Below are 23,619 nucleotides of genomic sequence, written 5' to 3'. Positions count from 1 at the left end.
ATGATCCGTCGAACTTGTCGGGCAGACTGAGACGAGGACTGAGGTTAGATTGAGGCGGAGTCACGGTAGGCTGAACGGGTTGAGCGGCTTGAGCGGCGTGTTGGTCTGGATTCCCGGTAGTGAGGGTTAAAGTGTGGATCGATCTCACCAGTTCCTCAGTTAAAGTGGTGAGTTTGTGCAGTTGATGCTGGTGCGCGGCGAGTATGGCGGCTTGGGACGAGACTTCTGACATCACCTGATACATATCCGCTGGATCCGGTAGTGGCGAAGTCTTCTGTAATGACTGGTCGAAGACAGGTGGATCCATTTGCGACAGACTTTAATCGTGGTCAGACAGGCAGGGTAAAACAGGAGCGAACGACAGTATACAGGGGAATCCAAGAGACGTAAACAAAGACAGGCAGAGGGTCGGTAGGCAGGCAGAAATCAATCGTAGAATCAAACAGGAACAAGGTCGGCAACAGGAATACAGATACAGGGATAAACGCTCGGAATTGCTGTACAAACAAACAAGACTTCGCACAGATTGATGGCAGGGCAGATCTTTTAAAGGGGAAAGGGAATGAGGAACACCTGGCAGCGCTAATCAGTCCAAGGCACGGGATTATGGGAAATGGAGTCCTAGAGCGATCAGTACTCGGGTGAGGGCTCCCTCCGGTGGTGGTCAGAGAGAGCCACAGAGGTGCTGTTCATAACACACGTAACAAAATACAAGTTTCTCTCGTCTCCTGAACACAAAGCATCAACAGTAGCCAGTGACTTCCCTAGTATTTTATTTATTGATTGATTTTTTACATACTATGGAAGTCAAAAGCTACCGTGAACTATTTGGTTATCCACGTTCTTCAAAATATCTTCTTTTGTGTTCAACTGTTGCAAAATGAAAATGAACTACTAAATATTCTAAATATTAACAAAACTGTCATAGTATCTCAGTAATAATAAAACAACACTGTAACTAAATACATTGGAGTAAATTGCAGAGTTGTAGAGCATCCCAAACCATCCGCTCTTAAAGTTCAATCCCGTTGAGGATGCTGTCTTCGGGCTAAATCACACTGCACCAACAGATGCCGAACAATGGCGTCAATCACTAGATCAGGCTACTCTCAGACATTCTTGACCCAATAAAGGCCGACTGAACATGTTCATTCGGTGAAATAAGTACTGACTAATGCCGACAGGGATAACACTGGTCCGACATAACCCAACAAACATGTCCATCGCTGTTGAACAGCATCTGTGTGTGCAGTGTGAAGCTCCCTATCTAGGTAGCAAACACTACAGGCAGCTCACCAGCTTGAGATTTCCTTGCTACCTTGTAGCAAATGTTGATGCAACATATAAACAAAGTATTTATCTTCCTTTCCTTTTTTTTGTGTAGCCTCCAACTCCTGGTGAGCGGTTTTGTAAAATGTTGACATTATGGATCAGTACATCTCGTGCTGCTGTTCCCCTGAGCAAGCAAAACTATACTTTGAATAAAAAGTGGCTTTCTGCAAAACCCACTTTAAATAACACTCGCACACTTTATCTTGCAAATAAAGACCAACTCAAGCGCAAAATAAAAACATTGTGCGCTTCAGACCTGTTTTAAACCACCCCTGGCAAATTCAAAATATGTGTCTCTAAATACGTTTCCGCAGCACCGTTATTAAATGCCTTACTTCATGTTTGTTGAAGCAGTCGTGCTATGTTAACTTACTTATACAGAAATGAGCTGTTTTGTTGAATTGTTGATTTACCAGAGATCTTCATCGTCTCGGTGTAAAGCTGTATCTCATTAGCTACCAAGCAAACCTATTGAGTAAAACAAAACGTATGCATATGATGCAAGTGTGCCACGTGACTCTTGAAAAGTGAGGACTTTGAATCAATCTCTACGTTGTGAAGATTTGAAGAACCAGTTTATCCACCTTTTTTCGTAAAAGTAAATGATTTTTAGCTGTACAAAACAATTGATACTAATAATTGGTGTGTCCTATCACATTATTTTATTGTGCTATCTTTATTATGGTGGATAATTTTTGTAAAGTTTAGGCTTACAATCAGTGTTTGGTGCTTGTACACCTTTGTCATTCATCTATCACTTCCTCAGATTTTAGGGATTACTCATGGGTAGGTTAGGTTCGGTTTAGTTGTATGGTCAAGACAATTTTTGGATTAAAATGTTCCAACGCATGTAACTCAGGATGTGGTTTCACATGACCTCATTTTCGTGTGATGTCAACGGCCATACTGGGAATGTTTTAGCTTCACTTTCTATAGTGGAAGGAAGTGAAGTTGCGTCGTCCATCTTCTTCTACAGACTATGATTTGAAGCTTATGCGTAACACTAACGTTAAAATATATCAGTTTTCAGATATCATTGCATGTTAAAATATGGTTTGAATTCACAACATAATACTCCTCATGTAATTACACAAAAAATATGCTTTATTAATCGATTTCAAATCTCCAAATCATACCTTGTGTGAAAAGTAATAAACATTGTGGGAGTTTTACTGCCTCTAATGCTCATTTCAACTGAAAACTACAGCGATTTGTATATGTATATATATAAGTACGTTTTTGGAGTTTGGCAGAAATGTAGGTAGATGAACGTATTTCCAATTAGCCTAGGTTGGTTCTAAAGGACCGGGAGGACTGTGTACTCTTATTACGGGCTCATGGGATTCCGTGGACCCAAACAATTGTGATTGGAATTTTAAAAATACAACCAAGGGTACATCAACTTCCACAAGGGCACTCGACATCTGTGTACACAAGAGGACACGTGCTCTCCACATGATTTAGGATGCCAAAACACTTGCAAATCAGAGGACGGAGTGTGAAGGAATGCCCAGGAGCGTCATAGGTCACGGACAAGCATGTGTTCCCGCTCTTTTCGTTACATCTAAGGGTCATCAATTAGATCTCTAAATTAAGAAATCCATTTTAATGAGTGGTCAGAACTAATAAGCAGTTAATGAGAGTCTCTCTCCCTCACAACTCTCTGTTCTAGTCTCTTGTCCTCCTCTTTGGACTCTTATTATTGTTATTATCATGAGTCTCTCCAGCTCATTTGAAACAAATTAGTCTCATGTTGAGTAAACCTTCACGGCCGATTACTGCGCACTGCACAGTGGGGACTCAGCACTGATCTCGAGGGAAGGAGACGTGTTCATTAGGCTGCAGTGAGAGGTGAGAACACTTTAGAGAAGGATTGACAAGAGCCCCTCACTTCCAGGACGCCAGCCTCCCCTGCCACTTCATGACATGATAATAATGAGTTAAAGAGACCATTCAACTGTACTCTGGGGCAGAACTTTGAAGTGAATTAATGAATTTATTCAAAAGAAAAGCGAATAGTAAATAGTATAATTTATTTATAGCCTGCACATACGTTTTATTATACCATTTTTTTTTCTTTTTTAAATTAATTTCTGCATGTCACATCACAATGAAGTGTTGTTTGAGTTAATGGTAACATTTTAGATAGAGAAGGGTGCTATTTTCCTGCTTATTAATAATTTGAAAGGTGATTGCTAAGTTTAGATATGGGGTAGGATCATTACTATGCGCCTAATAAGTACTAATAACCAGCCATTAGGCTAGTAATATGCATGCTAGTATGCAACTGTCACATCTCTGGACACTTTTGTTATTGTTTTCGTCTCGTGCCATGTGTTCCCTGTGCCCTGCCTTTCCTCCATGTTAATTGTATTATTGTCTGCAGCTGTGTCGCGTCAATCTAGTCATTTACCCTGTGTATTTAAGTCCTGTGTTTTCAGTTCCGTTTGTCCGATCGTCAATGTCCCTACCTGGTTGTTGTCCTGCCTGCCTGTCTGTTCTGCCTGCCGTTTGTATCTTTATTTTGCCATTTTGAGATTAAACCCATTTAAGTTCATTTTAAGCCTCATGTGCTTCGTTACGCGAAAGCGTGAACATGACAGCAACAGTGAGAAAGTGTTACCAAATAATCTAGGCATTCATATATATGGAATCAATATTAACACTATTTACATTTTTAATATACATTATTGGTCTTAATTCATCAGTGCACATTATTAGCTAAAAAAAATGATTATGTTTTCCACTTCGGAAATCCTTGGCTGACAACACCAAAGTTGTTAAGGTTTCAACTAAGTGCCAGTGGGTTTTTGCCTGCAAACATACCTTCAAGGGTGATTCATTCCGTAGATTAAGAATAATCAATGGATCAAAAGCTAAAATAATACATAACACAATACAATACAATTTAGGAGAAAGATCTCCCTACCAAGGGACCTATCACACCACTGAAAATCTAAATAAGAATATAAAACATATAAAACAGAATCAAAAAACGAAAATAAACACATGCAACCAAGTCCTAGTCACAGCCGAGCAGTGCCACCGACGGGTTGCAAACTCCACTTTTTCCTGACTTTAAACGATTTCAGAATAAATAAGAATATGTTAAGAAGCAATCAAGACAAATTACAAATGTAAGAACAGATTTATCTCTAGCTCAATTATTCATGCCCCATTTCCTGTTACAGCAGTCCACCTGGTTGTTTAATCAAAGCTATTGGCTGGGAACATCCTTATAGTCCTATATTTGTTCTGTGGGACAGATGGATTTAGGCAGGACTGTAGCTTAGCAGAGCATCACAGAGCAGCCAGAGATGAAAACAGAACCTCGATTTAGAGGCCAGCTGAAAAAAAACCCCCACAACAACAGAAAAGCAGAGCCAAATTTAGTTTACAAGACTGTGGCGTCGCTGCTTTTAACTGCTTTTGACCCAGGAAAGTTCAAGGTGACGGGAAGTAGAAGAGAGAGAAAGTGTAAATAAGAAAGAGCGTGTGTCCTTATAGGTATTGGAGGCATAGGAGAACTTAATGTGTTCACCGGATCGGCGGTTGAAGACGAGAGAGCAGATCAAAGCAGCCTGGTGAGAAGTACAGGGAGATATCAAACACTGAATAATTGGGTCGTAGAGGCTCAGGCTCTGTGAAGCCTAAATCACAAAGAGCTGTGCGTTCAGAACCATCAGAGCAAGGACACAAAACACAGGATGAGACATGCATTATGCAGACACCTGCGCACCGGTTCAACAAACTGCTCTGTCCTTCAGATCCGGATATATATTTACAATTCTTCAAATGAATTAAATAATAGGAGTCAATCGGGGCTGCCAATACATTCAGTAATTCAAACATAGTTCATAGTTAATGATTACATTTCAATAATATTTATTAGAAGTAGTAGTAGCAGTAAACAAAGTTGTTGTTTATGGCTTCCTCAATTAATTTTCCAGAAACGTAACAACTGTAAATAAATAAATAAATCCCCATACTTTCCTAGCATACGTGCAACACAAAGATGTTTTTTTGCTTCTGAAGTATGATAGTCTTTTCGTTAAGGCATCTTCAAAAATCTTCAAAAAAACTGTATTTTGTGCTTGCTACCATGGCTGTTATTTCACCACACAAAGAGTGGAAATGACTGACTTTTATTATAGGTCCCTGTAATAAATAGATAGATTACAAGATTAAACAGTTATAATGTCAACACATTTAATGAATCATATGCATCAGTGCCTTAACTTTTGCGCTCCACATCACACTGGCTGAACTGCTGAACTGTGCTGAAGAGCGGCAAACTGTCAGCTGGGTAAGGTCCAGAAATGTGTTAAATTACCTTTTATTTAAAGGTAATTTTAAAGGGATTAAAATACGTTTGATTTTTTTATATGTGTCATTTAAAGGGACAGTTCGCCCAAAAATGATTAATTAATTACCCAACGCAAACTAAGATATTTTTGATGGAATCTGAGAGCTCTCTGACCCTCCATAGACACGATCAAGTCACAGAAACGTAGCGACGATATCGGTAAAACAGTCCGTGTGACATCAAGGCTTCGACCTTAGTTTTACAAAGCTACGAGAATACTTCTTGTGCGCATGGAAAACAACAATAACATAATTTACTCAGTAAGGTCTTACGGGTTTGAAAGGACGTAAGGGGGTGAATAATTAATGACATAATTTTCATTGCTGGGTAACTATCCCTTTAACACCACGAAACTGTAGCATTACATCGGTCAACCGGCTCTCCAGATGCCAACATCAGCACCAGCTACTGAAAAGCTCATAACAGGCAACTTCTAATCGTAAGCGCTGTTACGTTGATCAGCAACAAGATCACGAGAGACGAGGTTAGATTATCACCAAAGCCATAACCACGTATCGCCCCATGCTCCTTCCACCAGAAGAGGATAAAAGACTCCCTCCGAAAGGCAGATCTGAGCCACGGCCAAGTCTGTGAGACGGTTTAGCAACACTGTCATAGCGTTCGCAGTGCCGCAGAGCGCTGCTAGGAAGAGGATCTGGATGGGGAACATGTCACACACACACCAATAAAGCAGATTAAACTGTGTGTGTCTATAAATACCCATCAATATATCTGTGCAAGCCCTGTGCTCTAATTGTTCAGAGTCAAATATCTGATCATAGATTTGCTCTGTTCTTACAAGCTCTTCAATTTCATCTCATCTCATGCATCAAAATCCCGCTCATTTTTCTCTTGCTTAATTACATCAACCTCAGACAGGACAGGCGGGAACAGGCAGGATGCCAAGGAAATACTTTCTAAAAAGCTGCGTGCCTTTTCATGCCACAGACCTTTCTCAAGTTAAAAATAGTCGAAACGCTGGTTTGTGTTTACATTTGTAGGAGAACGCTGCGTTTCAAGCCATCTGTTCTGTAAAACAGACGCTTTCACACCGAACATATTCAGTCAGGTAGAATACCGGGCAGAGGAAGTGTTTCGCGCACACACCGTTGTTCTCGCTCCCTCTCTTGGGCTCTGAATCCCTGAGTAGATGTCTTCCACTATTTCTGAGAGGTGATAATAGGCAGAGCATCATTTTTGCTCTTTTCCAATTGACTCTCATTTCTGATGCAATGTACCGGTAAAACGCGAGCTCACAAATGTCAGTCTAATGAACACACAAGCTAATTTTAGGACTCAGAGCAGGGAGTAGGAGGTTAGTGCTTTTCAGCCCAACTGACAGCTGGAAAGCCGTGAAACAATAAAGAGCAATAAGACAAACTGACTTTGAGATCTGAATCATGTACACGCACAAAAACACAAACACCGATAATGCATATATCATCAGCATATATATATATAATAATTATATATATATATATATATATATATATATATATATATATATATAATCAGTCAATATTACAATGTACAGTAAAAAATTATATTTACATTTCACTTTAACAGTTATAATAATGTATTCGTTTTTAAAAGAAAAAATATATGTATCACTGTTTCCACAAAAATATTATAAGAAATAAGAAATTTTACATTTTGCTTAATCACCAAATCAGCATGCTACAATAAACAATATTACTTTTTTTAATAAATACTTGCTGAATCAAGCCTGATTTAGCTTAACTGACCCTAACTGTTTGAATGTTTATATTTACATTCTGTCGAAAAAAAAAAAAAAAATCAGTTAATGTTATAATGTAGCGTAGGAAAACTGTATTGAGGATAAACTATTAGATATGGGCTTAATGTAAAAATAGAAGGAAATGGCATGAACAACTAAATATCCAAAAGACGAAAAAATGGAATAATACATTATGCATTTACATTTACAAGAAACGTCTCACCTATATAAGCCAAACGACACTTTTGTGGCACCGCCACGCTGCCTCCAACATGGTAGAACCTTCGAGCCAAAAGAGACGCCACGTTGGCCATGGCCGAGCGCTCTGATGCTAGGAAAAATGGTCCCATGCCATAAGAACACAAGGGTGACCTCTCGAAACCGAGTGGCATCCTGAAGAACTCTCTCTTGCAATCTCTCTTTGAGTGTCCGCGTCTAACGCCCACTTCTTTACCCAGAACCCCTCACTCCACCCTCTCTTTGGTCGTCTATCTTCTATCCCGCCAGCTATTCACACGGAGCCTTTGAACCTTTGTGACAGTAGAAAGCAGTACCGAGGAGGGATTTACACAGAATAGCTAATGTATTGTTGTGGGGGGGAAATGTGCGTGATGGTGGGGCTTTGAACAGATGTGTTTTTGTCCTAGAGGGTCAAAGTGAGCAGCATAAGTAATGGAGATGGAAGAGAAAGCAGATAATATTAATGGTATGACATAACACGAGTACGACTGAGTGTGATCCCACAATATCTGATGAGGCTTTTTGTATTCTAAAGGACACGCGGAGCACAGGCCGCATAAAAAAACATTACAACAATGTATAAAGAAGCCGACGCGGGTCAAGAAAGACGTCACTTTAAAAAGACAGACTTAAAGTGAGCTCTTTGAAAACCAAAGAGGGGGTTTAACTTCTAAGATCTCTCTGAGGTCCGATGCTGTGAACTGTGAAGCGAAGGGGAAGTCACTAATTTATTGAAAACGCCTCCACTTCTCATGATATCAGCTGAACATCCACTATAAATCATTTAGTCTCATATTTTGCAATATGAATGACGTCTTCGCATCTTCAAGTTCTCGGTGTCCTCGTTTTCTCTCACTCTTCTGTGCTGCACATGCTAGAGTGAAGATGAATTCATCCAAATATGAAATTGTATTAGTCCGTGGCACTGGTTTTTGACCTGTGTGTCCTGACCGCTGGTCAGATGCAGGAAGACGTCCATCTCAGACGCAGCAGGCAGAAGGCCCGTAATGTGGCATTTAAACTCTCTTGACTCCAAAGACTCTTTTGAGGTTAGAAAAAGGGGAAAGATTAAATGGGCAATATTGTTGCAGGAGAATCCGCTCTGCTCTTCATGATACGACAACTGCATGTTAACAGACTGCTGGGTATCTTTGCATATGAATGTACACAAAAATATATATATATATTTTTGAGAATAGAAACCTCATACAAAATGGGGCTGCATGATCGTGATAATCATTAGGATTTTGCTCGAGAATGATAATTGTGATAATTATTCTTAACAGTTTTCATTGGTAAAATGTCTTTTTAGAATTCATCAGAATTATTGCTTTTTCACATAATTAAGAGTTTATATGACCTCAGTTTGGTTCTTGATTTATTGTATGCATGTTATAAATGAATGCACTCTCTAATAAATTATTTAACAAAAAAAAAAAAACAACATGAAACTAAAACATCTAATATGTACTAATTCTAAATAATGTTAATGTTTATCTATTATGACAACAAAAACAAAGTGAATTTATTTAGCCATTATAATTAAAATTATAACTCATGTTTTATTTATTACAGTTTGTTGAAAATGTGTGGCGATTCTTTATATTAATCATGTATTTATAATGTTTTCTTTTGTTTGTTTTTTCAGTGCATGGAACATTAACTAAAACACAAGACAGAAAATAGAATATGTATCCATTTAAGAGAAAAGCTCTCATTTAAACCCTTTACATCTGGCAACCCTAAGCATGACAGCTGGTCAAATGAAACTTTTCAGAACAAATAGCAGCAGACCAGTATCACAGATGATGAAGCTTGCTTATTCGAGCTAATTGTGATTGTGATTAATACACAACTAATTGTGCACAGGACACTTTTAAGCTAATTTTAATTGTATGACTTTGCCGTTAAAAGTATAGTTCACTCAAAAATGTACTTTCTATTATAATTTCTCACCCTTGTGTCGTTTCAAACCTGCAAGACTTTATTTCATATGTGGAAGACACAAGGTGAACTTGTGAGTAATATGACGGTCACAATAACGGGGAAGTTTAAAAGCTTCAAAACACTCTTGGAAAAGGCTGCGAGAACACTCTTGGTATGTTTTGAAACATGGATTTTGAGATTAGGACCAGCACTTGACCAGTTTAAACCAGCTCAAACCAGCATTCTTCAAAAATTGTTTTTTTAAGAAGCTTAAGTAAACGATGACAGAACTTTTTTTGGCTGAACTATCCATTTAACAGCAGTGTGCTCTATGCAAGTCTGAACTGCCAAATATCACATACAAGACAGATAAATTTTCTATCTGCTTCTATTAATAATTTGAAAACCTTCTGTCGGGGTATGCAGAAAAGCTGGAGGTATATCTTGTGGGAATCGAGAGAAAATATGGGAAGTAATTAAATAACAATAACGGAACCCTGGTGGACACCATTCTGGTCCCTCAGAACCTTACTAAGAGAACACCAGATCCCCAACATCTACGCACCAAATGGTGGATCCAAAATGAGGAAATAACCACTTATCGCATCTTCTCTGCCTTAATTAGAAACAATGATGGCATTATTGCCTTCACTCAAACTGCACCCCCACGCTTTCAACAGGAACCCCCACTGAGCCCCCACAATCCATCAGTGCAAAAATAACTGTGCGGGATCTTAATATATGCATGACTGCTGCTCTGACAGCGTTCCCTCCTTGCGTTCCTAGTATTGACATCAAAGAAGCACTGTTAGGCAGGCTGGCGTTTGGGGAGATGCTCGTAACGTATTAGACCAATTGGGAAGCCCCTCCCTTTGCCATTTCCCTTTACCCAGCACAAGGATGGCGCAGAGCTGATACGGATATCTCGCAGAACAGAAACAAGTACCCCTGTGAACCGTCTAATCTTCTCCACTTCAGAAAGAATGGCCATGGAGACGCACTGAATGGAAATTTGCCTCCAGCTTGGCTTCAATGGTGCTTCTTGTTCAACTGAAGCCTATTGGCAGAGTGGGTGATCGTAAAGACCTATAGCTACATTCGGCATTAAAATCAAAAGTCATGTCCATTCTCTTGATCGATAGGGACACTCCACATCCCCAAAACAACCTCTTACATTTACCTCATTACACCGAGTTAATGGATAATTAAGCTTGTGTCTTATAGTTTAAATTCAATTGACATACACTGAGACAAAACATCTACAGACAGAACAGCCATTGCTGGAAAGGAAAGGAAAGGAAAGGAAAGGAAAGGAAAGGAAAGGAAAGGAAAGGAAAGGAAAGGAAAGGAAAGGAAAGGAAAGGAAAGGAAAGGAAAGGAGAGGAAGTGTGTGCGCGGGTGAGGTCTGAAAAATAAAGGGAATACTGCAGTGAATCATCATTATCTGAGAGGGAAAGCACTTTTTTTCTATTTTTCCCCTGAAAGACCTATTTTCTCTTTGCGGGGGAGTACCAAACAGTCACTGCAGTCAAAAACAAACATAAATTTACAAATAGGAGCAACCTGTTGACATGATATATAAAGGAGGACAGCAAGGTCATTCATTGTGCTGCAAGGACCAAACAGATTTTACTGTTGCTGTTCGGGTATTTACACATTAATAATGACACAGTCAGTCTTGATATTTTACACAGATGCTAGGGATGTCCAGCTGTCATTATGAAGTAGATCTTCCAACAACTTGGATCATATGTGCCTTAAAAACCAATCACATAACTCCTTGACATAATTCAATTTCGGTCCGAGTTGTGCGACACTCAATCGCTTTAAAACAGATATGATAGGAATGAATGGGAAGTGCCGTAAACTGAATTCCTTCTGTTACAAAAAGTCAGTGACTTATAAAATGGCTTTTTTGGTATAAACTCTAAAAACAGTTCAACGCATAACAATATTGTGTAGCTTAACACATATTGAATATTAGCTAATATGCTGATTCATAAGCTGTTTCTCTAAAAAGCTGTTTATTAAACGTAGTGAAGATCTATTGATATCCATTCCAAATAAACAGCCTCTGGTCTCCTGTTCTTTAACGTAGCCTACTTGGACTGTGCATTAAACACTGGGAACATACAAGTATCAGATCGGGACAATATTCAATGACTGGCACTGGATCGAAAAAACCTAATTGGGGCATCCCTTTTTAATCTGTTTGGCCAATATAAATTTACTGCTATTCACGCTTTTTAACATGTATCTACTGATAAATGGCGCTATTATAAAGAATAGCACCCAAAAATATCTAACGACAATTTAAATCCTTTATCACAGTCTCTGCAAGTATGACAAAAATAGCATAGGTCTAAAAAAAACCGCAGAAAGCACCAAAGGAATGACCCTAGGAAACCCCGGATACCATCACGGGCTCACACAGTCATAAACACCTTTATAGTTCATTACATTTAGCATTATGTTTCCCTGTAGTCAGAGGCAGAGGTGATATTTTCACCCAGAGCACCACTAAAGCACAGACACGTGTTTGATCTCGTTTCATAATCAAATCACTAAATAAAACGCAACCACACGTGACCATGTTGCTAAAATAAATACGCTGTATGCAACACAAATTTGCTTGGTTTTGAATTCAGAACTGTTGGTGTCGAAACAATGGAGCGACGCGTCTTAAATGTAAATATGCATAAATGTTATTAGCTTTTGTTACTATCAACTGTGCGCACCCTCGTATTTATGTATGCATTTAGGAGGCACTTTTATCTAAATTTGCAATGGAGGTATAGAACTGATCAATCAATGCATTTCCTGGGAATCGAACACATGACCTTATTTTCGTGAGCGCGAGCGTCCAGCACAGCTTCTTCACCTCTAGAATCCCATTCTACCTGCGGATCACGACACGGACGACACCAAAAACAATGATAGACCCTATCCTAACGAAGCTGGAGTAAAAACCCCATCTATGTCCTAGCTCCAAAAATATGGAAAAATGAACAGTGATGGTTTTATCATAATTGGTATCACATATCAGATCCTCAGAACATTAAGTTTGTCAGCTTGAGAATGAAATAGATGGCAAACATTCAATTAGCCACAGCCTGTGGATCGGTGTTTTGGAGCTCCATCTCTCACCCCCTCCCACAGAGTACAACAGCATTCCGATGTAGAACCCTGGACAGCTCCTCTCAGAGAGCACGGCGCTTAAAGTCATGCGTGTGCAAACTACATCACTTCTATTAAAATACCTCGTACGAGACTTCATCCGGTGTCTAATTGGTTAGTCTGAATTAAGTGCCTAATCACGAGACAAAATACCGACCAGAGAATAAACAACAACAAAAGACAGTTATGTGACTGATATTACAGCAGCGTGCTGTATGACTCACCCTTCTCAAAAGTGACATTTTTCAAAACTTCCAGCTCTGCCATTATAGTTGATAACGGGTAAACACCGCATCAAGAGCGAATCCCTTTTCGGTACGACGATCAGAAAACAAAATGCGCGCTTCGGAATGCAGGTGTCATTGCACTCTACCGTTAAAACATCAGACTATCTGTAATAGGACACCCTACCTCGGGATTTTATACGCGGTTACATTTTTAATAAATATTTGCTGGCTATAAATCTGAAGGAATCCGTTTGATTCATGTAATCGACGCGCGCGAGAAGGAGCTCTCCAGTCTCCGCTCAGTAAGGCGCGCGCGCCCTCTTCGCCTCATTCTCGGTGACTCTGATCTCTGCGCGAGGCATATCCGCGCTTCTTTTCTGCACATATTCGCGAGGGTGGGAGGATGTTGGGGGTGGGGTGGTCTGGGTGTTATGAAAGCGATTAAGGGGTCAGCGGAACATGCGGTCGAACTCTTGGTTTCCTCGGCGAGTCTGTCGTTTAAATCAAACAAAGAGCAAATGGCTTGAGTTGTAGTTCACCTGAGGCGCGTGTCGGTTTGTTTGGCGGTTACTAAACCCCCTCAAAATCCTGTAACATCCTCATACCTTTCGAAGCCTGTATGGCTTTTGATATTTTCACAGTGAAAAGAGCGGTGTCTTATACTAAAGCAGATGAAATACAGTACTACATAAAAAAAATAAATAAACAAAAACATGAGGGTGAATGTATGACAGACTTTTCTTTTCGGGGTGAACTTTGACCGGTGTTTGTTGTTCCAGCAAAACCTAATTGAGAGCAGCAGCTATTGTTTTGTTAGGGGGAATTCAGGTAAACGGGTCACTTTTTGACATTGATTTATTAAACATGTTCCAATTGATCTGAAATCACCCTATTTCACAGGAATAAACCGATTAACACACCATCTGATTTAGTTTAAACTCACGTTTCTGCGATGATAAATGAACTCTCTCATCACATTATTACAGATGAATGCGCATTGACGCTGGTTCAGAGCTATTAGAGTAATGTGGAAGGTTTCGAAAGATTAATATGTCATAATGAATTCCTCATTGATCTGTAAATGTTGGGCTGCTGGCAGTGAGAGGAAATAAAATGTGAGAAATGTGTAAACAGATTTTCGGCAACAGACTACATTATTCCCCACATAATGGCCTGCGCAACACATTTAACACAAATTGTAAAATAATTCAATAAATTGATTCTCAATGCTTCAATGCAAAGTTCACCCAAAAAAATATCCTGCCGTTATTTAGTCCCTCGGGATGTTCCAAACCATGTATGACCTTTTCTCCGCATTCATATGTGTGCATTTGGCAGACGCATTTATCCAAAGTGACTTACACTGCTTTCACGCCGTACATTTACATTTTATCAGTTCGTGCTTCCCCTGGGAACCCCTGACCCCACACTTCTGCTGTGTGAGATAAAAGAAATGACCTTATTCTTATGCGGGTGCTCATACTGCTCATTTCCATAAAACGTAAAGATGCAGTATCTTTTAAGCCTCAAAACTGAAAAATATGACTCATTTGCTACATTCCAAGTCATTTTAATATATTTAAAAATGTAATTTATTTCTATTTGCAAGCATCCGCAATCACTGAATGGAAACGAGCGGCGTGAACATTATTTAAAATCTCTCCTTTTGTGTTCCACAGAAAAAAGTCAAATAAGTTTGGAACGTTCCACAGAAGAAAGTCAAAGACGTTTTGAACATTATGAATAAAAAAAAAAAATTATAAATGCAAATACAAAGCATGCATAATTGATTACAGAAAGTTTTTGGTTGAACTACTTCTTTTCACAGTTATTAAATTTGCCGTAATATCTGACAGATGTTAAAATCACACATCTATCCGGACTAAAATGGCTGTTGAGTACGTTCAGTGTGATGGACCAAGTTAAATATGCTCGCTCAGTGTTTCAATTGGCGAGCACTTCGCTGTGAAGTCTCCGTCACACTCATCCATCACACGAGCATCAGTGACAGACGGAAATAAATCCTCATAAAATATAAGCAAGCCTGGATCTTGTCGTCGATTCCTTTGAGGGTTTCATATTCAGAGCGCGTAAATAAGCCCAAGTTGTTCCAGATTGTGTGTGTGTGTGTGTGTGTTAGTGCCCTTAAAGTGCTAAATGTCAAATGGGACATTGTTGCTGACAAAAAAAAAAAAAAATGAACCAATCAAACTCCCAAGAGTAGATGCCGGTAGGTGTAGAGTGAAGCTGTCTGGAATGAAGCCGATCCGATCAATGTTGTCTGAGGATTCTGTCAGGTCAGTATAATGTTAGGCTGTGTGTACTGTGTGCTAAGAAAATGTGTCTGAGGTGCTATCGAGTTGGGCTGGCCAGGCATTACTGGGATAATCCAAGCACTAATCAATCCAAGATGCGATTCATATCCTATAAAAAGGTTCCAGTTGGTCTCATGGCATAAACGTACCTCGGTGGCATTTTTAGCGAGACATTAAGTACATATCCCTGCAGTTTCTGAAAGTACTGACACCTTTATTCCTTTTCACACAATTTTTTGTTCTGATTAATAAAGAATTACGTGAAGAATATCATGTGACTTAGAGACAATATTAATATGCTGGGAGATATTAATATATTTTAGCATTTTTGCATTTGTTAACACTATCGGGTAGCGACAGTCCACTGGCAGTATGGTCATATATAACGTGATAAAAAGACAGCAATACGTACCTGTATCGATTTAATTCAAATGTGCCAGGCTTCACATATTGAACTCGTGTTTTAGCATGAACATTTCATTTTGAAACGTGCAATGTCTTTATGATGCCAGGTTGCGTGTTTTCTAGCTTGATTTCCACTTCATTCCGGCGCTAGCCGCCTGAGACAAACGAGCCAGCAAATGACAATAATAGAAACTGGAAACCGGTGCGATATAAAAAGCGCACCTCATGAATCGAAGCAAACACAGGTTTCATAAGCTGAAATCACTGGCTTTTGTCATTCCCCGGGCAGGCTGCTCCATCTCTGGCTGCGGGAGGAGTGAAAACGTTTAAAGAATGAATGAGGGCAGATTACTGCAGCGGTGCGGCCCAGCATGCCACGCTGGAAGAGCCGGACGCAGACGGACGGGCGGGCTGCAGCCCACGGGGTTGATGGACATCATGCATCAACTGCCCAGTCGCTACACAACAATCACTCCTCTCTCAGAGGAGCATACCACCACACAACTGCATCTCGCTCATGTCAATAGATGCCACTGGATTGTGGGTACGCTAGGTGCACTTGAGCATTAATGACGATTAAAAGCATTAATGCAGGGTAAATCCTGATTGTACTTATAGAGATTATAGCTAATGCAATTCGAATTCGTGTAAAATCAATCTCCATCAGCGAATTTATGGGCACGCTTTATATTATGGTTACCCCCATTTCTTATTAGCTCGCGTATTACAAGAATATTAGCTATTTATTGGTGCAAATTAAGCACATATTAATGCTTTATTCTACATCCCTAATCATACCCAATACCTTCATTTAAAAACTATTATTAAGCAGCAAATTAAGAATTTATTGAGGGAAAAATAATAGAAGTTAATAGTGATTGGAATGATCATTTATAAAGAATCTTGCAGCGCTGAAACTGGAACAATGACAGAGAAATCATAAATTTACATCATATAAATTAATATCACATATATATATGTGTGTGTGTGTGTATTATAAATGTATTTATTTGAGATATACATATACTATATATACATACATACACACACACACACATATATATATATATATATATATATATATATATATATATATATATATATATATATATATATATATATATATATTTTCTCAAATAAATGCAGCCTTGAGAACCTGAGAATAAGAGATTTCAGTAACACTTTTACAATACAGGTGCACACATTAAATATTGCTTAAATAATGCACAGATAATCGTGAGTTAATGCATTACTCATGATGAACTAAACCATTTATTAATGATTACTACATCAGCGAAACATTCTATATTCATAGATGAAGCAATCAAATAAAATGTTATTAGTTAAATGTGTCAAAGTATTAATTCGCTAATAACGCAGTGAAGTAAATCATATGTTATATACCACATTGGGCTGAGGCCATGCATTTCAACTTCCAGTCGTCTGCTTTAATGAATCATTAGCTAATGATCTGCAAAAGTATCATTCTGTTTTGACTGTACTTGTTGAGGCGCAGAACTATTAGCTAGTAGTTAAGTAATATGTCATTGTGGTTATTGATTTTGAATTAGTTAGTTAGTCATGTAAAGTCACAGAATAATACATCATTAGCTAATTTTTAATTAAAGCAGACCACGGGAAGTCGGAACGCAAACTTCAACCCTTTGTGGTAATTAACACATGAATTTAAACTATTAGTTAATATAATACGTTATTAGGGAATTAATACGTCATGACACAGTTAACTAAGAACAATTTATTGATTACTTAATCTATGAATCATGCAGAATGTTCATTTGTTGATGATGCAGTATTTATAGCAGTAGTTTAACTCATAATTATCTGTGCATTTGTTAAACATGAATGAATGCATATTAGTGTCAACGTATTATAAAGTGTTACCGAGATTTATTTAGCAAAAACTCTTTACAACCACAAAGTTTTGAACAGTAGTGTATATTTATCTATGCAAGTTAAAATGTATTATTTTTAATTTTTTCTTTTTTAATTCCTTAGTATTTAAGATTTTTGAGCTCTATGTATAAAATATTAAATGTTCTCGGTAATATAACAGCGTGTCATTTGTTAACACTAGTTATTGTATTAACTGAACATGAAAAAATGATGCACAATGCATCTTTGTTAACGAAAATAGTTGTTCATTCTTTATTCACGTTACTTCACAGTGCGTTAACTTATGTTAACGAATACACCTTGTAGTTTTAATAATGCTGAAATTAACATGAACTAATAAGATTAATAAAGGCTATTCATAAATGAACCTCATTGTAAGAGATTACCAAATGATTAAATGAATATTTCTCAAAATAGAAATGTACAGAAGATTTCAAGGCCTGTAAATCATGACATGATGGAAATAAATAAATGAAAGGGAATGTGGTCGAACGCCTGATGAACATATGCTGATCTGCGTTCTGCCATTACGGAGGCTATGACCTTTAGCATTTAATAATGAGAATTTATTGCCTTGCTCTTAACACATCTGCCGACGCTCCCTCCTCTGCTCCCGTCTCTCCGAATTGCTTGTGAGCACGGCTGGACAAACCCTCTCATTTCTCAAACCATCTGCAGCTATTTGTTGTAGATACTGCTGTGATATTTCTGTCAGGCTGTTGATTTTGTGCACAGCGATGCGGCCTTGGGGACTCAGTCCCATTTAAACAAACACCATCAAGTCAAGAAGGACTGATTTCCTATCCTTTCGATTCCCAAACAATCCGGCTCGAGCGCTTTCTTCTCACCATGACGTGAGACACAGCACCACCTTGTGTACACCAGTCCCAAATGCATTTGATGGTCGAGCAATCGAAAAAAGCGCTCTTCGTAGAGGTTTGGAGAAGCGCAAAATTGCCAGTTCTCGTACAGCGCTGCATAACAAGAGCACTTTGCGGTATATCCATCATACGAACGCGAACCTACCGTGGAAGATGCTGTTGTCAGCCAGAAAATGGCGGCAATACTGCGGGCTTCCATGCTTGTCCATCTTCCTGTAGCTCATGATGGGATCCAGGAAGGATGGAGAGCGGAATATCTGTAATGGGGACAATAAAAAAAAAAGATGTTTGATTTATGTTGTTGAATGTACAGTATATCTTCTCAAACAGCATCCAGCGATGAATTGAAGACGTATATAAATGGTAAAGGTTTTGACCCAAGTGCTGTGACAGCTAAAGGTTGATGAGTCTCACTTCTCGTCAGGAACAAAGCGCTCTGATTGGAAATGACAGGTGCAGACCTACAGTTACAGCATTGATTGTACTGATGGGATTACAAAAGAGATTGTGGAGAAAGAGAGGAGAAGGGACAAATAAGCAGGAAATGAAAAGGAGTGTGTGTGTGTGTGTGTGTGTGTGTGTGTGGGTAGAAAGGGACCGAGAGTTGAGAGGGTTTATCGCACGTCCATGTCCATTATGAATGCAGAATACATAGACGTGGAACGATACGACCAGTTCTTCCCAAAGGTGTAAATTAAGATGTGCACAATCACCTCTCTAATCTTCGCTAAATTTATACAGTTAATTGATGAAATGCAGGATTTTTAATTACTTGAAAAACAGTGAGGACGCTCTCACCTGGAAAATATCATTATTTTGTCCACAAGTGGTCTTCATTAAACCAGATACGTTTTAAGAGAATAAAAATAAAATAAATCAATAAATATATAAATAATACAGTGAGAAACGGTTATGCTCAGGTCTGTCACTATACAATTATATAGAAATTCTGTAGCTTTCCATGGAAAATAAAATAAAATAAAAACATTGCTTTGGATTTAATAAGATACAATTTAGCCAGAGCTGTGGTACTGAGTTTGCCTCTGGAGATATATATATATATATTAAAGAATATATGTTATTTGCATTAATTAATATTATACTGTTTTATAGTTATAATACACAATGTGTGAAAAATAATGTTAATATGACAGTAAATGTAAAAAATAGTCAAACTTTAGAAGTGTAATTGTATCATATTGTATTATTAAATACTCCACAGTCCACAGTATAAACCATAAATACAAATGTGTTTGTGTGTATACATTATTTTACATTAAATATATACATTACACGTTACACACAAACATACACACACACACTGCATTACAAAGTCTTCGTCAAAAGTCTTTGTTTAATGCATCCTTGCTGAATAAAGGCATTACAAAAATAATTCATTTATTGAATTTCTTTAAAAAATGACCCCAAACTTTTAAAACACTGATAATAAAAATCATTTATTTCTAGAGCAGCAATTGCATATTAAATTAATTTCTGAGGGAAGCAAAATAGACTTCTTAAAAAAAAAAAAAAAAATATATATATATATATATATATATATATATATATATATATATATATATATATATATATATATATATATATATTACCGTTCTAAAACAGTTCCAGAGCGTGTGGAGCTGGATCGTAACAGAAAGCCCCATTCGGATCTAACTTCAGCCCCCCACAAAGTCTATGCGTTTGACCCTTTGGCCTCAGTCTGCACTAATTTCCTGAAACAAGCTGAAATCAGACACTAAGTAGCAGCCGACGGGGGTCTCGCTTTTTCCGGAACTTTCTCCCTCAGGATGTTTCCATAAATCACCAGCAGACAAACACGCAACAGGTGCTGCCGGACAACAAAAAAAAGTTAACGGAACAGTAGCAGAGATGATAAATGGTTACTTTAAAACGATACTGTACAGAGAGTTCGGGAAGAGACTCCGTGGGAGGTATTTGGAAGAAGTGGCTGAAGGTCAAAATCAGGAACAATGTCATATTTCGAGCATCCCTGCCGTGTATGTGAACCACGCGGCCGAGCTTCTGGACAAGCTGACGTAAAGGCAGATCTCTAAAACGGTTTCAAACCATCGCTCCGTTCAGCAGGTTTCTCCTGGTTTCTCTCATCTCGTGATTTGTCGCTTACTGTCAAAACAGCTGGAATATAAATGCGAGGGTAATCAAAAGCTGTCACATGTGCTTGAGAAATGTATTCCTGTGACTATGAGGCGCATTAGCTGTGGGATAAGAGGCTAGCAGCCCCTTTCAGCGGGCATTATCCACACAGAGGGAGAAAATTGAGAATGATTATAGTGTCAGAGTGTGGTAATGCGAGCACTTGGCTTTTCAATAAACCATGCTGTTTGTACTGTCATAAGAAAGTCCCATCTGCCCCTGAGGAACACAATCTGGTTTGGTGGCGTCCCATTATTAGGAAGTGGAAAATATAACCTTCCTGGATTATGTAAGGCCCGCGTCTCTAGCTTCTGTTGCATCGAGGACGGACTGGGTTCAGAAACGAAGCTTGATGGACAGTGGTCGTATTTCTGTGTAGAAAATCAATACAGATCACTGGAGGTTTTAGGGGCGTTCATTTAAATAGTTGGATGTTTGGCAAGTTGCTGTATTTTTACCATTTCTGTTAACTATATCTGTGGGTAGAACTCATTGGTAGTCGCATAGTCGCTTGCGTATTTGCATAAACTTCATCTGCAAAATCTGCCATCGGTCTCTGTCACTGATTTCGCTTCCAATTGCAAGCCCTCATCAAAATCGAATGACTTCCAGTTGCTTTTTCAGTGTAAACACGCAGCGTAAACGCCTCTTTAGTCATCAGTTGTGCGTTTGTCTTGTCAAGTAGGAAATTAGGCTCAATTAATGATGTTTATCTCTTCCAAATTTCATTTGAAAACACTTGGCTGCACATTACGCCCGCCAACACACTACATGACTTTTAAAGTCATCAGATTGTTTTCTTTCGCGCAGCGGCCTGTCATCGCTCATCACATTTCCCTCCGCGGGACCCGGATCGCAGACAGGTCTAGATATCTAGATACTGCCTCTCGTATCTTAGCATCTATGCTTCTTTATCATTCAGGCACGGTTGTTGTCATTGTGGGTTGTGTACACTCCCAGTAATAATGGTAAGAAAAAGCTGTCACTGGTGTGGTACCATGTCTGTACCTAAAAGGTCCGTTAGTATTTAAAGTCTATATTTCTGAGAGTGTATGTGTGAGTGGTATTAGTGATGAAAAAGCATGAAAAGAGGGAAACAGATCTCATATCTGGGGTGATGTATCAACTTTCAGTAAACTTTCAGATACAGATGATACCAAGAAGGTAACAGGCATCTTATTTGTGACCCTGGACCACAAAACCGGTAATAAGGGTGAATATATATGATTTGTTAGGATATTACAATATTTGGCTGAGATACAACTATTTATAAATCTGGAAGCTGATGAAAAAGTGAAACATCACCTTTAAAGTCCTTAGCAATGCATATTACAAATCAAATTAGGTTTTGGTATATTTATGAGTGAAATTTACTATACTATTTATTTTTTGCCCGTATTATATACTTCGAGTGCATGTCCAGGGTCATATTTGATTTAATCTCTAAAGGTCATGACTAATTTCAGTGAAGGATTTCCATTTATTTGGCGGTGGGTTGATATATGCAATATCATTCCAGATCTGACAAATGTACTAAACTAAGAAGACAGCGGTAATTTATCTTTCAACAGATCATCTATCAGCTGATACAGCAAGCCCTTAGTACTGACTTCATTTAGTGTTCATACGACCCTGAACCTTCGACCATGCGTTAGCTCCATTGGTGACGCTCACAATAACTGTATGTAAATATTTACTGAAGTCATTTATTTATATTTTTTTAAGACAATTTCTGCTTAAAAAAAAAGAAATTAACATTTAAAGATAGTTATTTTTAAAAGTGTATTAAATGTATTAAGCCATTATTATATGAAATAAAATGGAAATTAAAAATATATAGTCACACTTTATTTAATTGTCAAATTCTTATTTTTTACAAACCATTGTGACTTTTGCTCAGTAAAATAGTAAGGTAGGATTTAAAGTAGTTATATATTCTATAAAGTGAAAAGGATGAGAACAGTATGAAGAGTAACTGAAAGGTCATTAATAAATGAGTGAGTATGAGAGGGTTTGAGCACAGGGGATTGGGGTGACAGCTTTTAAAATAGATTTCACTGTGGGGTAGGGTTTAACCCGTGACCCCACACCCCTCTGACTGTAAAGCAGGACACTTTCCCCCATAAGCCCCCTCTTTAGAGCCCTCCCATATCCTGCAGAAAGTGGACGGTCTCTGCCTGTCAGGAAGAATAAATATCAATCCAGCTAAACTGCTGACTCATGTTTCTGCATTACTGTCTCTGTCTGAAAGTCCGTTTTACTCATAAACAGACAAAGCTGTTATTTTATTTCCAGAACCTGTCATCTTCGAGAGCATCGCAATATTTGGCATAGATATCTTCAAGCTTTTGTTTTCAGTGCCCACTTGCTCCCCCCGTGGAACCTGGTCACCGTCTATTAACCCTTCAATTTCCAGAAGCTTAACTGTATAACACAGGTGTCCTAGAATGTTATAATCTAAAAAAAGACATGAGTTATAAGTTGCTTAAAATAGAAGGCTGTGTTGTGAATGATTACCAAACGCTTGGAAAAAAGGCATGGTTCTACTGAATAAAAAGAAAAGAAAAGGTAAACATAGTTAAGGGCCCAAAACTATTATTTAGCTGCTTGCATGTGTATTAGTAGCATTTAAAGAGAAAATAGCATGTGTGTGTATGTGTATATATATATATATATATATATATATATATATATATATATATAAATAAAATGCAACGTTAAATAAAAATGCCCATGATTAACATGTTTGACATTTTCCATATGAAATAAATAAAAATTAACAAATAAGTATAAATAAATAAACTGTGATTAATCGCTTTCCAAAATAATGTTTTTGTGTATATAATATATATGTGTGTGTTTGCTGGGTATATTTATTATGTATATATAAAGACACGCACATATATTATATGTTACATGTCTA

The 23,619-nt window shown here is 38.2% G+C and overlaps 1 protein-coding gene across 1 annotated transcript in view; it reads right to left on the bottom strand.

Annotated features, from left to right (window-relative positions):
• Window positions 1–23,619, bottom strand: part of plch1 (phospholipase C, eta 1) — a 49,988-nt gene that overhangs the window by 24,469 nt on the left and 1,900 nt on the right. The window contains exon 2 of the mRNA XM_043232844.1: window positions 18,667–18,778. Within this exon, the coding sequence (XP_043088779.1) occupies window positions 18,667–18,745 (79 nt within the window). The 5' untranslated portion in view covers window positions 18,746–18,778. The remainder of the gene's footprint in view (window positions 1–18,666; window positions 18,779–23,619) is intronic.

Source organism: Puntigrus tetrazona, unplaced genomic scaffold, assembly GCF_018831695.1.
Source record: "Puntigrus tetrazona isolate hp1 unplaced genomic scaffold, ASM1883169v1 S000000715, whole genome shotgun sequence".
In the NCBI taxonomy this organism is placed as follows: Eukaryota; Metazoa; Chordata; class Actinopteri; order Cypriniformes; family Cyprinidae; genus Puntigrus; species Puntigrus tetrazona.
The sequence above is the reverse complement of the archived record's forward strand: the minus strand, read 5'-3'. Positions and strand labels throughout refer to the sequence as shown.